The sequence below is a fragment of the Cynocephalus volans genome, chromosome 5 (assembly GCF_027409185.1).
Source record: "Cynocephalus volans isolate mCynVol1 chromosome 5, mCynVol1.pri, whole genome shotgun sequence".
Lineage (NCBI taxonomy): Eukaryota > Metazoa > Chordata > Mammalia > Dermoptera > Cynocephalidae > Cynocephalus > Cynocephalus volans.
The window spans coordinates 147,659,029-147,675,382 of record NC_084464.1 but is presented as its reverse complement, the minus strand read 5'-3'; the positions used below and the strand labels follow the sequence as shown (position 1 = coordinate 147,675,382).

At 41.3% G+C, this 16,354-nt stretch overlaps 1 protein-coding gene across 2 annotated transcripts in view; it reads right to left on the bottom strand.

Moving 5' to 3' along the window:
- SASH1 (SAM and SH3 domain containing 1) overlaps positions 1 to 16,354 on the bottom strand; it is a 174,740-nt gene that overhangs the window by 88,761 nt on the left and 69,625 nt on the right. For both annotated transcript variants that reach the window (XM_063098328.1, XM_063098329.1), the window contains exons 3-4: positions 11,139 to 11,189; positions 10,969 to 11,018 (exon numbers count right to left, since the gene is read on the bottom strand). In XM_063098328.1, the coding sequence (XP_062954398.1) occupies positions 10,969 to 11,018; positions 11,139 to 11,189 (101 nt within the window). The remainder of the gene's footprint in view (positions 1 to 10,968; positions 11,019 to 11,138; positions 11,190 to 16,354) is intronic.

Below are 16,354 nucleotides of genomic sequence, written 5' to 3'. Positions count from 1 at the left end.
ATGCTAATACCCAGCTCCTGGTCCAGCCCATTGAGGTTCTGAAACCTAAGTTTGTTGTTTCACCTACACGTCCCACCCTGGTGAGCTCCAAGGACCAAGCGACGGTGGCCCGAGTGTTCTGTTTCTCTCCGAGGAGCTGCTCTGACCGGCCATGAGTGCTACCGCCCCGTCCTGGGAACAGAGTGCACACAGTGAGGGTACACCCGCCTCGACACTGTGATGGGCACGCCTCCATGTGACTCCCTCACTCCTGCACAGATGCAGGCCCCAGCTGGGGACATGTGCACATTCCCCATGGGAAAACACTGGGGTCCCCTCCCAGCCCACAGCCCTGCCACAAACAGGATGTGGAGACAGGATGCATCGGTCTCAGCTGCAGGGGATGTGGCTTGACCTGCATTTCCTGACAAACTCACAGAGCACATCAGCTCTTCTCACTGAATCTGGTCAACTTCTGGAGGAGGACTGCAAATCCCACGGCATGAGGACTTCTGTCCCTCACTTCTGCGAGTGGGCTGCAGACCTGAAGCCTAGTCACATGGGAGGAAAAGTCAATGTGACCACAGCTGGCAGACCCTGTCCTAAGGGGACCTCCACAAAGGGATGAAGCCTAAGCCCCTCTCCTCAATTTCAGTCCCCAGGAACATGCCCATTGAGGAAGAGGGAGGATGTCTCAGTCAGGAAACAATTTACTAAAAGGAGAATAATTTCTTATGCATTTCAAAGAGGCTAGATACAAAGTTACCAGGAATTGAATTCAAGGTTCTATTCTTAAAATACCTGTAACTAATTTTCTTTCAAAAACACCCTTTCCCTCCATTTATATAAAATGTCCAGAATAAGCAAATCTATAGAGACAGTAGACTGATGATTACTCAGGGTTTTATCTGCCATAGGGAAGTGATAGCTAACTAGTATGGGTTTATTTTTTGTTCATTTATTTTAATTGAAACATAATTGTACATAATGAAACAAGAAAACATATAACTGCACAAAATCTTGTATACAAATGCAGCATTCTTCATAATAACCAAAAGTAGAAACAACCTGTATGCCCATCAATTGATAAATGGAAAAACAAAATGTGGCACATAACAGACAATGAAAAAGGAATAAAGCACTGAGACATGCTGCAACATGAATGAACCCTGAAAATATTATGCTAAGTGAAAGAAGCCAGTCACATAGAAACACACGTGACTCTACGTCTATGAAATGTTCACAACAGGCAAATCTATAGACAGAAAATAGATGAGTAACTGCTCAGAAGTGGAGAAAATGGCAGAATATGGAGGTGACAGCTAGGGACTGTGAAGCTTTTTTTTTAATTGACAAAAATACTCTAAAATTGATTGTAGGGATGGTTGCAAAACTTCATATACACTAAAAACCACTGAATTGTGTACTTTTAATTAGTGAATTGTATGTATGTGAATTACATTTCAATAAAGCTGTTACCAAAAGTAAAATAAAAGCACTTTCCCAACAAAATTTCAGGTTTAAAAAGTTTTAAAGGTTTTTAAAGTAACTATAGTATTTTGTATATGTTTCTTGATATCACACCACTATCTGGAGATATTACATAGTCTGCTATTTCTATTTTAAGAGAACGAAAATCTCAAATAAGACTGCAGAATGGCACCAGGTGGGGAGGAGGGGCAGCCTTACAAATAGAATTGGATATTTGTGGAAACTAGAGATTTCTCCCTTAAATGTTTTTTAAAGGTGTCTCTTTAATTTTAGTACTTACAAGCATAAAACACTACTTATTACACTGCTATCAGTTTGGGCAGACACTGACACATGCTCAATAACAGGTAAGAAGACCAAGGGTAGGGCTTCTGTAATTCCAGTCCTGGGAACAATCCATTTTTAACCCTATTTCAAAGAACTGGTGGGATTCAATGACATCTAGGCAAGTACTGAATGAGGACTTGCTCTGTGCAAACCCCTATTTTGGACACTGAAGAAAACCCAGAGAGGAAGAGAGAGCAAGTTGCAGCCTCAGAGCTCCTGCCCAGGCTGGCTCACGTGAAGAATGCGCAAGTGGCTACAGCCGTGAGCAAAGGCATGAAGTGGGGCCAGACAGAACAGACGTGATAACAGACAAGATTCCTGACCACTTACTATGTGCATGATAGCTTAGAAGGGAGGAAGGTGCTACAACTATCTTCATTTTATAGCTGTGGAAACAGGAGATAGGAAGGTCAGATAACAAGTCTGAAACTTGCAGAGCTGGTAAGAAAGAGAGGCAGGACTTGAACCCAGCAATGTGCTATCAGACAGGGCATCTTCACCCCAAGGCTGTCATGACACTCAGGGTGGATCTAAATATTTGTCTCTAGCTCTGGGACATTGGGCAAGCTAACTGCTCTTAAGAAAAAATATATAACTCAGTTTATGAAAAATTAAATGATAAAATACAATAATAATGATTAGTCCAGTGCCAAGAAGCAATGTTATGATGATGATGATGATGATGATGATGATGATGATGATAAATAGGATGACACATGTTATAGTACATTCAAAGCCATGTGAAATACTACTGGAGTTCAGAGAGGGAGAGGATACAGCCAGAGGAGAATCCGAGAAAGCATTCGAGAAGAAGCAGTCTTTAAAATAGGACATAGGGAAAGAAATACTTTCAAGGCACGAAACACAAGCAGCCCAGGAGGCATTTGGGAAACAAGAGCATCCAGCTGGGCTGGAGTTTTGGGGTCTTGAGAGTAGATGTGGGAGATCGAGCAGTAAAGATAGGCTGGGGCTGCATTTTGGGGGCTTTGATTACCAAGGTGAAAACGTGTGGAGATCCTAATTTGTAGATGCCACTGGGGGGATCTGAGCATACCGTCAGTATGATTGGCTTAACTGTATTTTAGGAAGACAAATATGGAAGTGATTCTTGAATGCTCTTTAGTTCATGAAAAGAGTATTAAGGCTGTCACTTGGAGCTGTGAAGATAAAAAAGAGGAAACAAAGGGAAAGTTACAGAAGTAGAAGCAATCGATGACTTGGGGTCAGGGAAGAAAAGCAGGAGGGAGAGCATGATGTAAAGTCTGGCTGGGTGAGGGGCCAAAAAGGGGAAGGTATGGACAAAAATCAGGTGGTCAGACAGAGAAGGAAAGGACAAAGGGGGGTGATGAGTTCTGTTTGCAGGATGTACCATTTGGAGTGACTGGGACAGCAGGGAGCCGGCATCCAGCAAATGGCAGCAACGGGCAGACCCCCAGGTCGGGAAGGAGGTGGAGCTGGAGGGAACGCAGAGGTGGGCGTCTAGGGACAGGAGTTCAAAGCCAGGGGAAGGGGATGTGCCCCGGGAGAGCTTGCAGGCTGGTTAAAACAGGAAGGATGGGCAGAGCTGCAAAGGGGGGTATAAAGTGAGGAGGAGAAACTGGAAGCTGTAATGTCACAGACACCAGGAGGGACGAGAGAAGCGTGACCAAAGAAGAGACTGGGAGGGCACATGCAACAGGGACTGCCCGTGGGAAGAGGCCTCTGGTTAGGCCACGATTGGTCCCTTGCCTTGGAGGAGAACTTTTCAGCAGGGAATGAGGACAGGAATTGGGGTTCAAGGGAAGTTCAGCAACTGCGGAAGGAGAGAAATAGAGTTATAGTTTGGGAGAATGGCAAGATTTTTACACGGTAGAGAAGAGGTAAGCATGTTTGTGCGTGCTCACTCATTCATTCATTTATTCCACATTACTGAATGTCTTTTGTGTGCCAGGAGAGAAGTCAAAGGCCCAGGAGGCTCAAGACTCAGGGAGGTGACACTGCACACACACATGCAACCACTGCAACAGTAGCAAAAGAATCCAGGGGGACTACAGCCCAGTGGCAGGACACTTCACCTCAACTCTGTGGATTAGGGAAGACTTCTGGGAGGAGCCAAAACCAGAGCTGAGTGGTTAAGGTTGGATGGAGCTTGCCCAGGTAAGTGGGATGGGGGTGGAGGGATGGTGAGAGAGCGGACACAGAGCACCCCACTAAAAGGAGCAGCCATTTCTGAGGCTCACAGAGTCCTGGGAGCACTGGGTCTGTCGAGAAATTGCAGGAGCTTCAGCCTGTCTGGGGAGCAGGTGGCAAGGGATGGGGTGGCCTGGGAGGTGGGGACGAACCATGAGGGGAGAGGAGAAAGGGAAGGCAGGACCACAGGTGTCAGTGGTGCAGAGAGCAGCAGGCGACCCAGCAAGGCGGGGAGTGAGGGCAGCTGCGACAGGAGGAAGCAGGGGTGAAGACAGAGGTGTTTGCGGGGGAGAAATGGAAAATCGACAGAGCCTGAAGAATAATCAGCTTGCCAGAGGAAACATGCCTGAGAGCAAAGCGCTGTGCAAAGAGAGCAGACACCTGCACAGAACACTTACAAACTGAATCCAACCACGTATTCAACCACGGGACACGGCGCTGCCGGCTTTCTCGCTTTTTATTTATCTTCCTTTTCCATCATGCTATATATTTTTGGACTTTTTCACCATAAAATAGTTCAAGTATAGTCATGGGTAATGAAAGAAACTGAAACTAAATCAGTGAATTTTCAACTCTGGTGAAAGACTTAGTAGCAAACAAGTTATAAATATTGGCTAAAGTGAAGTTTTCAGATTTATTTTGGACATTCCTGCCTCTGTAGATATATACCTGAGATCCAGCTTATTTCTGGATGAGAGTAGAACTTGTTCGTATTTCTAAGAGAACCCCTGGTGTGCAGGTTTAACTCTTGCCATTTATTTAATGTTAATGAACTCAATTTGCCCCTAATCTCTGTGTTTCCACAAACAAAACAATTATGAGAACTTTGGAATTACAGCTTAGTGGTCAGGAGCATGAGTTTTCAACCGGGAACAAATCTAGGCCCTGCACTTAGGAGCTGTGTAGCCCTGGGCACCTTAACCTTTTGGGCTTTAGTTTTTGCATTTATAAATGGAAACAATATCATATGGAACATCACAGGGTCATTCTAAGCATTGAATGAGTCAATAATAAGTGGTTAGATCAGTTCCTGGTACGTAATAACCATTCAATAAACATTACCTATTATTACCTGCTTTTTCTTTTCCAATTTTCAGTCCATATGAACCAACCCCTTCAAGACTACTGATATATAGATACATATCAAGAAATAAACAGATGGCCTTAGGTCTACAATTGACTCTCTTGAACATAATGAATCTAAACAGTCATAACTTATTTATCCGACATCTAATTTTCAGATTATTTTGTTCTGTACGTGTACATATACAAATAAAGGATTGACTTATGTAAAATACTGCTGGTTTCCTATTCAATGTTCATTCTCCCTCTTTCCTTAAGGAAAAAGCCCCATTTTCTTCAGGGCAGCAATGCGCTCAATTAAAAATGTTCACTTCTCTAAACACTCTTATATCTGTGGTGGCCCAGTGACCCAGTTCTGTGTCCAACCTTCTTTGTTTCATTTTTCTCCATAGCATCATTTAGAATATATTTTTTTCTATTACGTCTTCCTACCTTTAAATGTAACCTGCACGTAGTGCATGTCTGTTCTGTTCAGTGCTAGATCCTGGAGCACAGAAGATGCTGTCCACACAAAGTAGGTGCTCAGTAAACAGGTGCTGCATGAAGAAACGAGTGGGATGAACTGGAATGTGTTGGGCAGCACTTCTAGGAAATGCTTTTTAAAAGGATGTGCCTTTGGCCTTTTGCCCTACTGCCTTCTTTCTTTTTCCCTGTTTTCCTTCCCACTAGAAGAGGCTGCAGCCACTTTGAGGCCATGAGAACCCAAAACAACAAAAAACATCAGTCCGGGTTCCCAAAGGCCCACCTGAGCCATGGTGCCTGCCCTGGGCCTACCCATGAATCTCATATTTCTTTATGCCACTATTTGTCAGATTGTCTGTTATTTGTACCTAAACTCATTCCTCATAGATACAGTTATAAAGATTTTCCCAGATTTAAAAAAAAAAGTCTCACTCTAGATATTAGAGAATCGATGGTGAGTAACAAGAAATTTAGCTAACGTTCACCTTTTCAGCTGGTTGACACAAGTCCAAGATTGACGTAATAAAGTAAATAGCCTCATCGATATGCAATGTAAATAGATATAATAGGAGAGGCTCGATGAAAGCTCCCTTGGCCTCCTTTATTATACTTGCGACGAAAGCATGTGTGAAACAGAGTAAGGCTAGGCCTGTGAACCAGACTGTCTCCAGTTTTCCCCTGCAAAGGACACTTTGTGACTTTCCCACTCCTCAGTCATGAGATCCCTCAGGGCAAATGGTCTGCCCTGATAAAAGTAAACTGAGATAAGAGGGGAACAGATATTCACTGAGTTGCAAAACCCCTCCCCCCCAAGGCTTGTTTACTGTAACTGTAAAAATTAAGTTACAGATTAACCTTAAAGCCCCTTTAGGAATTCTTGCATACACACAAAGCTTCAAGGCGACCACTACAAAAACCCTGGTGGGGTGACGATGAACACCACCGCCATCTTGGACTTACCAAGCAGGTGCAAGGACCAAAGCCCTAAACGAGTATGCACCCTTGATGCAACCAGGAAGAACAGAACGGACCACCTCCAGTGACGCTGGCCTGCACTCCTTCACTCCTTTCCCTATAAAGACCCTGAACAGCTCCCCTGGGGGGCTAGCTTTACTGTCACTACCCCCCTTATGCCTGACTCTATCTCCTCTTTTAATAAAGTATTATTTGCTTTACTGCTGGGTACACTGTTCATTTCTTTGGAACCCAGGAGCCTGATTCAGTCACTGGTGACAATTGGAAAGCTTTGGGCACCAGAGAAGACTCCAGCTGCAAGAGGCAAGTGGCCACTGGGACTATTTTGCTCCCATGTCTCTGCTGCTAGTAAGTCTCTCCTGGAGTCCCCAGCCTAAATTCTGACAAGGCAATGCTTTATCCTCTTTTACTCTCCTTTCTTCCTCTTTAAAGGGACTGCCGGACAACTACAGCTTAAACTCCTCTCGCCCTGTGAGAAGCTGCTCCCTCTGGCCGGCAGGGACTTGCCCCGACAGGTGACTAGCAGAGATGGGAAGCCCAGTCCTGCACCGTGAAGACCTTGTTTGAGCAGGTTTCCCCTGATGGAGGATTCACGAGAGTGGTGGGATTCAGTCCCACGCCACGCAGTGACTGGAAGACCAGAAGCCACTGAAATTCTCTTTACCTTTCTCTGATTTTCTGAGGCCTCCTGCTGTTTGGTTGGACTGTAACCACTACTATGTAGGTGCACCCTGGAGGGCTCCCAGCTATGCTTTGTTTCTGATTTTCCAAGCCCTCTCCTGCTGTTCTGTATAGGTGCACCCTCCCCCGCTATGTTTTGTTTCTTGGACTTAAATCTAGTCAACACTTTTCTTCTTTGTGCTGACAACAGTGGGGTGAACTGCTTTTATCAATTACTGCGTCAGAGGAATGGCTGGCCCTGCCGATTGGGACTAGGATAAAGTGGACCCCACTGCTCCCTTTTTCTCTTTGTTTGCTTGGTTAAACACTAAGTTGAGTGCCGGTAACCTGAATAAACCTTCCAATCCTTGCACCAACTTTTGGATTTTTGAGTCATTTGTTTAGTGCAAGAGGGCAGGCCACGCCTCGTCTGTCGTTAACAGTATGGAGGGACCAGACAGACTGTAAGAAAATGTGGACTCTGTGAAACTACTGAGAGGGGTGGACAGGGTCCCTATCTATCTGCCTACTTGCCTACATATCTACCCACCTATCTACACACCTATCTCTATCTCTATATATCTATCTATTGTTCAGGTAAAGCACATCCAGAGGCCATCAGCCCCACCAGGCAGGACTGTCCAGGTGCTATGATGCCAGGTATGTTAAAACTCTCACTGCTGGTCTTCCCTCCCTCCCAGCAAAAGACCTACCTCCCCCACCTGTTCTGGTCAGAGCTAACTTCCTGCAACTTAAGAGTTAAAACCCTGTTAAATACTAAATACCAGACATTTGCATCATAATACATGTCAGACACCTCCCACAGAATAGGTTCTAGCTGGGGGAGAAGCAAGGGCGGCACACGTGCTGGGGTCCCTGAGACAATTGGAGAGGAAGGAGCCACAGGGCCAGTTGTTCAAGTCCCCACCTCACCCATTGCCATCTACACCTCTGCTTTGAGTTCTCTTGCCTTTTGAAAAAAAAAAAAGCAAAAGAAAATTTCTTCCTGTAAAGCAACACGCTTGACTCAGAATGATACTTTGTTTGGCAGGCACCCTGCAGACACTAACCAGACACAGCAAACTGGTTTGCTGGGTCATCCTCTAGGGCTTTAATATTCAACTGCAAAGCTATCAGCAAGCATTTTGATCTTAGTTAGGAACAGGATTTTCCATTTGGAAGTATTTGCATTTTCAAGTCCAATCAATATCATTCACTATAAATACTGCATCAAACCTACTCAAATTATAATCCAACCTAGGGTTTTCACAGTTATACCTCATCTTAAGAAACAAATAAAACAAAAAAACAAAACAAAGCCTCTTGAAAGATTTAATCCAGAATAATCATCAATATAGGAATAGGTATCACCATTTTGCAACCCTCACAGTAATTACTGATTCAAGCAAGAATCACTGAAAGAAACTAAAACTATTAGGTAAAAGGGTGAGAAATAACAGGATATTTACACAGTCTCAGACTATCTCCCCACAGAAAATTTATTCATCACAAAGGGAAATTGCAGATACCACCTTAACCAAATAATCAAAATTAATATCACTAATAATAAGACAGACATCATGTCCTTCCTGATGTAATGCACTGTGGAGAAAAAAAAGAAATAAACCCCAAATGACAAATACTTCACAAAACAACTAGCCGACACTCTTTAAAAATGTCAATATCATACAAGACAAAAAAACGGCTAAGAAACCCTTTCAGATTAAATGTGACAAGAGATATGACGTGTAAATGCCATGAATCATTTTAAAAAGTGCTATAGGAGACACTATTGGGACAATCAGAGAAACCGTATATGAACTTTATATTAGGAAAAGTCATTGTTAGATCTCCTGTACTTGGTAATTATACTATGGTTCTGTAACAGAATGTCTTTGTCCTTAGGAAATAAATGCTAAAGTACTTAGGGGTGAAGGTCATGATGTCTACAACTTACTCTCAAATGGGTCAGCAATAGTAACCATTAGTGGCATATTGTGCGTGTGCAGGAGAAAGCAAGAACGTGCAAATATCAACGACTGGTGCGTCTAAGTGAAAGTTATAGGAAAGTTCGCTGCACAATTCTTGCAGCTTTTCTGTAAGTTTAAAAGATTTCAAAAGAAAGGATCTTTTACGTTGGAAAAAAAAAGGGTGCGTAGTTTTCAAAAACCATTAACAGGGAAATAGAAGACAAAATGTTTTAAAACTTTCCAATTGTTTAGAAACATATAACTTTGAACCACTTAAAAGTACAGAGGCAAAATGGAAGTATATTACAAACGGAGAGGCTGGAGGTTATCAATAGCATGTGTTTAACATTTTTTGCTAACCTCAGGAGGCCATTAGTCTCTTTTGGCCACAGAGTCATGACACATTTTTACTAAGTAAAGGATATAAACATGGAAAGAATGACTCCCCACAATTGAGGGGAAGAACTACCCAGCCGAACTAAGGTTGGTGCAGATTTGCTGAGTCACTCCCTCTTAAGAGGAAGGGCAAACATTTCTTGTTTCCAGAAGATCAGAGATTCTGAGAGAACACCTGAGTTCTCAGCCTGAATCCCACTACGTAAGTAGTAAACTAAGTCTGGAGAACCTACAGCCCATTCACTCAGTGCTTCCACAACACCACAGTACTTCCAAGTTCAAAATCAGTGTCAACTTAAATCTCTTGTTTATTTCAACCTTCACCTTACTAGGCTCCTGGGAGGATACAGTGGGACCATGTGCACATTTATCCTCTGACCTTGAGTGGGCAATGACTTTGGTTTTCTTTGGCTTGTGTCACCCGCAATGTTCCTCAGTCCTGATCCAAACCTCCTTAGCCTCTTAAGTTTAGAACCGTAGCTTTCTGGTAAAGCAGCCTTCACTCCTTGAAGCTGCCTCTGTGCCAGCAGCACACACACGTGGACGGATTAGGCAGAGCTGTGCTGCAAAGCACACACACGCTCTCCCAACGTGTGCTTTTCATTCCAGAAATAGTTTATCCCTACACTGCTTCTATGCCTCTCTTGGCATGCATCAGTACAAGTGGCTTTCTGCCAAAGGAAGTGTCTGTTTAGAGATGTGGACTTTCTTTAAATTTCTTTACCTCAAAAGATCATAAATAGAACATTCTAGCTTAATTATTATGGAATAAAGTAGAAAAGGGAAAGGTTATGGAGGGTGAAAACATTTGTTTTGTCTTTGTTTTTTGTTTTGTTTTGTTTTTTGTTTTTAAGTTGCCTAGAAGAAATACTGTAAATTTAAGATAAAACATAGAATTATCTCCCAGGAGAGTAGAAATTACAGAGTCCAGGTTAGGACAGGAAGTGAAAATATTACCTTTAGCAGGAAAGGTTAGTGAGCATTTACCATCTTCTGACACACATATTCATTATTGTTTTAAGGTCACCGACCAAAATGAGGTACAGGGAACGGTTCTTTAATTGTCATTTTATTCTGGAACATATAGTATTTTATTTTTGTACCTTGCTTCTTTATGACTTTCATCCTATATTCAAAATTAATGTATGAAAACCCATCTTGTTTAACTTACCTGTCATGTCCCTTTCTCTATAGCCACTTCCCAATATTTATTTACTTAGGTTTCACTCACAATAAGCAGTGTGCAATGAACAATCCCTCACAGAATTTTTAGGCATCACCAATTGGATTACAAAACACCCTCTAACCACCTGGATATATGTACACACACACACGAAGGAAAATGACATCAAACTCTGTACATATGCACATGGCTGCCTGTTTGATTCCCATCAGTATGGACCTAAAAGATACCTTCCTGGAAACTCGGATCCTGGGCAGAGAGAGGAAGACTTACTTTCTCTCCACTTCTGGTGTAGACACGGCGCTGCAGAAGCCAAGCGACTCCTACGAGAGAAGATTCGTAGCGTCAGTGCAGCAGAGCAGCAGGCTTCATCCGATTTGTACAGAATAAAACTTTTTTAAAAGACACAAGCAAAAATAGACGATTAAAGTCATTGTGCTTACTTCGATCTGGGACCGCAGCTGAAGTGACGTGGGGCTGGCATCGGGTTTCTCCTAAAACAGAACAGATGCTGGTTGAATGAGACTCCCAAACGTGGCACACACCAGAAAGACAAATAGACATGTAAGAAGAGATGGGAGGATTTGGGAAATGCTAGGGTACATGGTGGGAGGAGATGGTGGACATAAACAGATTTTCTCAAAAAAACTAAAGTACTTCTAAAGTGGGAGCTCTGGCCTCTTAAAATTGAACTGTTTTCCAAACTTCACTGCTACACACAGCTGACAATTTTATGGCAGAAGAAAAAAAAGCACCATTTAACTGAAGGTTGCTGACAGTTAATGGTGAAATAATTCTCTGGATATACTTAGACCATCACTAAGACACTGAATTTACTGCAACCCATTTGAGTTCCATTTACTTTTCAATAACAATGGAGTTCCAATCTGACTTTTAAATTCTGAATGTACTCTAGATTATTTAGAAGGACTACTTGTAAGTGGCTTTAGGAAGTTGAAAAGCTAACTGAACGTTATCTTCTGGCCTAAAACTCACCATACTCCTATAACACAAAAGTTAACTGGCCTATCTGAAAATTTAAAAAGAATTCTCAGCATCCAGTTGATAAATGAAATATACATACACGATACTATGAGTGTACTAAAAAATCATTTAGTCATAAAGGAGAGGCAGGGGAACCACATAATTTTAGAGATAAAATTGTGTACTCTAACACCCTTACTTTATCGTTATAGACACTGTATCCTTTTCGAAAGTAAAAGAGGAGAGGTAAACCAGTTAACCTGTGACAAAAACAATATGTTGAAATAAACTTTGATAACAAAATAAGAAAAGTGCACTATGAAATGTTTTAGATATTGCTATAAGGAAATAAGAGTTGTCCTAGCAAACAGAGTACAGAGCACCACCCTGGTATTTTTCATAAGCACAGAAAAATTCTAAGACTAAACAGGTACGTAGCAGAGAAAAATAAATACTGCATGTTCTCACTCACATGTGGGAGCTAAAGAAAGGTTGAGCTTATAGAAGTAGAGAGTAGAATTGTGGTTACTCGAGGCTGGGACGGGGTAGGGGAAGGGGAAGATGGAGAAATTGGTTCATGGATACAAAATCACAGCTAGCTAGGAAAAAATACTTTCTAGTGGTCTACAGTAGTGCTAGGCATCTATAATTAACAATCTTGTATATTCTCAAATGCTCTCATCACAAAGAAATGATAAATTTTTGTGATGATGAATACGCTGATTTTAATCATCACACATTGAATCGTCAAAAATTATATACATGTACTGAAATATAACTTTACACCCAATAAGTATGTGCAATCAATACGTGTCAATTAAAAATAAATAAATTTTTTAAAATAAAAATAAAAAATAAATAGGTGCAAGTAAAGGTCCTTATCCAAGTGTGGTCCACGGACCTGAGGGGTCCTCAGTTGATGGTCAAGTGGTAATAAGCAGGACAACGGGCAGTCTAGAGCAGTAATTTCATTAATGTTATACAAGTTGGGAATATCAGGTTAATTACGATTTCTCCAATAATCCTCTTGTTTTATTCTTAATAATTGTTATATTCTTCAGGACTTTACGTGCAGTAGATGAAGATTGTTTTATAAGTCTCAGCTAACATTCAGGAAGGGGGCAAGATCATCTCAAATTACACATCCTTGCATGCATTGAATTGTTCAATTTATTAAAGTTGCCTGTTTCGTAACTAGACCAATACTGAAAAACTTTTGTTTAAGTATAAAGATAGCAATGAAATATTAAAATAACTATAACAGAGGAAAGTCATAAATATAAATAGGTAACAGGAAACCAGTATAAATATAGAGTATCAAAATGAATGTACTTTCATCCTGGATGGGGGTATGGAGGGGTGTGTTCTTGGATCTGCGGCTCAGCAATGTGCATGTGGCTGACAATATCAGAAATTGTTGAGAGGGTGTATTTTATGTTATGTAATTTTTTTTGCCACAGTAATAAAAAAAAATAAATGAATGTGCTGGGATAAGTAAATCTGAGAATGAGATGATTGTGGATGATAAGCAGCCAGAAAGAGAAAAGTGTTTTAATGGACTGGCAATGCACTCATCCCCTAGTCCCAGGCCCTTGTTTATTATAAAAAGATAAGAGTGGCATGAAGCCCCAAAGAACTCTCTCTCAGTAACACCCTCCCACTTTTTATTGCTGCTGTTGTTTATAATAAAAAAAAATTATATTTCTGTACCAAACTCGATACATGATTTTTACAAAACAGTGTATGGAAAACGTTTGACCTATATTCCAAGTCCACTTGTCAGACTCAAGAACAGTCAACAAAGGACAATATATATTTCAGGCATTCCTGGTGTTTACAGACCAATCATGATTCCCAGATCCATAACTTCTACCATCACACAGAGAAATTTAGAAACTTAAACAGCAGGAGGTAAGCAAAGTATAGTTTACAATTTTTTTTTTTAAACCTAAGTCTTCCTGTTCAAGAGTTGGTACAGAAACTTCAGAATGATGATGAATCTCTATTAGTTCCTCTGAAATTTTCTCTGAAATTGCCCCTTTAACACCTAATTCCAGCACATCTTTCTATAACCATCAACAAAAATGAGTGAACTCCTTTACTTCTTCCATTCTTGCCTTTTCTGCCTCACTAATAGTCCATGATAGGAAATTATCTATTTTAATTGCATTTATTTATCATCATTTTTCTAATAGATTTTATTTGTTGAGTGTATCATTGGTCATGCCATATTATAAATATAACATTTATGGTATACTATGCAAAATGCACCTGTTCCTGCACATAAGGCAGTTGCCTGTTATCAACCATTTAAATGTTTGATGCTCAGGAAGTAACATTTTGAACATTTCATCTTAATGTGTTTGCTTGTTACTTATAATAGGCATCTCATTGTGTTTTAGCTACTTTTTTAGGAAATTGTATGAGAGTGTGGTTTGATGTGCAATGTATTAAAATTTGTTACATTAAAATAATGGAACCAGATAATGTTTCACAAAGGGACAGCTTAATGTTTTATCAGGGACAGCTTATTGATGCTGAGCAGGAGATCTTGTACACTGATATTTCTAGTTTTTTTTTTCCCCCTCAGAATATGCAACAAAATAATTTTTCTGGGCATGTCTTAATTCTCTCGTAAAGAAGGAGACTGTAGTTATAATTTAGAGGCATTTTTTAGAGCAAGCTCATCCTAAAGTAAGAATATTACCCAACTAAAGAGAAGCTTGTAAAATTATCCACTAAGTTAAGAACCTTCATGACGCTTGGAGAGAAAACAGAATGGACTATTGGCAAAATGCCATTATTGTAACACTGATGGGTGTAACCTGATATCAATGATAAAAATGCAGAAGAGTAATTACTATCATGTACATGTAAATAGTATGAAATGCTTAAGATATATCAAAATACATGATAAAAAAATACAACAAACCCTTGTTCCCCCACCATCCAGCCTAAGAAATGGAACATTACAAGGAGAGTTAAAGCAATCAGATGTTCCAATGTCCACTTGGATAAAACATCTTATGTGCTGAATATGACACAAGTCTTAGTAGATGTGTCATACATATATAAGGAAGAAGTACTGAACAACTTTTTATTCTGTTTGTCACTGAAAAAAAAATACATTGTTTCGTGGCACAATGTGGAGTGAAAACGTATGATGGAATCAGGCAGAATGAGCCACAGCTATGTGTGTGCAGCATGGAGGGTTGTTATCATTGTCATAAGAAGAGGCAGAGACTCAAAGACAGAATGGGCGGAGACGGGCTCCTTGATATCCCCCTTCCTTGTCTAGTCTCCGGAGTATGCTGCCACTTCTCTACCCCCATTTCAACCAGTGTCATGAGGGACAGGGCAAAAAGTCAAGAGTCCTGGAAGCCCAGCAGCGGGAGGAAGTCCTGGTAAAGGAGAGGTGGAGTAAGAACTAGACTTGCACCTGACTGTCCCACAACCCTCTATTCAGAGAACACCTGACTGTCCACAACATATAACTCCAGATTTGGAAATCATCATGTGGACAAAAATAGTAAAAATTGTGACTACCATCGAAACACCGTCACGAAGTATCTATCTTTGGGGCATGTTATAGAAAGAAATGATCACTGAGAAATAAGATTCTTTTCTCCCTCGCTAACATATGCTGAGTGTTTCAGTTACTACTGCCATGTGACAAATCATCCCAAACGCAGCAGCATAAAACAACAAGCATTTTATGATGCTCACAGATTCTGTGGGTAAGAATACAGAAAGGCACCCTCCACTCGAGGGCGACTTCACGGGTGGGGCCAGCATCAGTGGAAATCTCACTCACTCGTACGTCTGGAGGCTGCTGCAGGCTGACAGCTGGGACCTAAGCAGGGGCGATCAGCTGGAGCTCCTACAAGGAGATGTTCCAAGCAGGGCCACATGGGCTACCTGGGCTTCCCCACAGCACAATGCGGGGTTCCAAGAGCAAGCGGATGGAGAGAGCCTGGCAGAAGCTGTGTCACCTCTTATAACATATCCTCCCCTATGGTGTGATGTCTGCCAGAGTCACAGCCCTCCCAGGTGCAAAAGGGTGCACCACCATCTCCCAGCAGCAGGAGTGTCACAGTCACACTGTGACAACAGCATTGGTATAGGAGACATCACCGTGGCCAGCTTTGGGAATTACAATCTGCCACACTGACTGCCAAGGAGATGGAAGCACTTGGAAGTTTTCGAAATGAGGAACGAGATGAGTCTGTTTATTCATGGCAATGTCCATGAGGATTATTTTGTGGTTTTTACTAAGTTTAACCAAGTAGCATAGCTTGGCAACATATTCCAGCCTGACCACACTTATGGTCAAAATACCACACAATTTTAGGCTACAATTAGTATCTCTCTCATTTTAAACCTATAATTATGGAAAATATCAAATATATAAAATTTAAAGAGACAGTATAATTAACTCCCAAATTCCCACCCAACTCCAACAATTATCCACTCATGTCAGTTTTGTTTCATCCGTACCCGCCTATGCTTCAACTCTATCCCATTGTATGCTGAAGAAAATCTGAGACACCGTATCACAAAATATCACAAGTTTTAAGTTTAAGGATTAGCTGTCAGGGTTTCTTATGGTTTCACTACTCCAGGACTTTCTTTGGTCATTGCATAAAAAAACCATATTCATGAAATGCATTCCAAA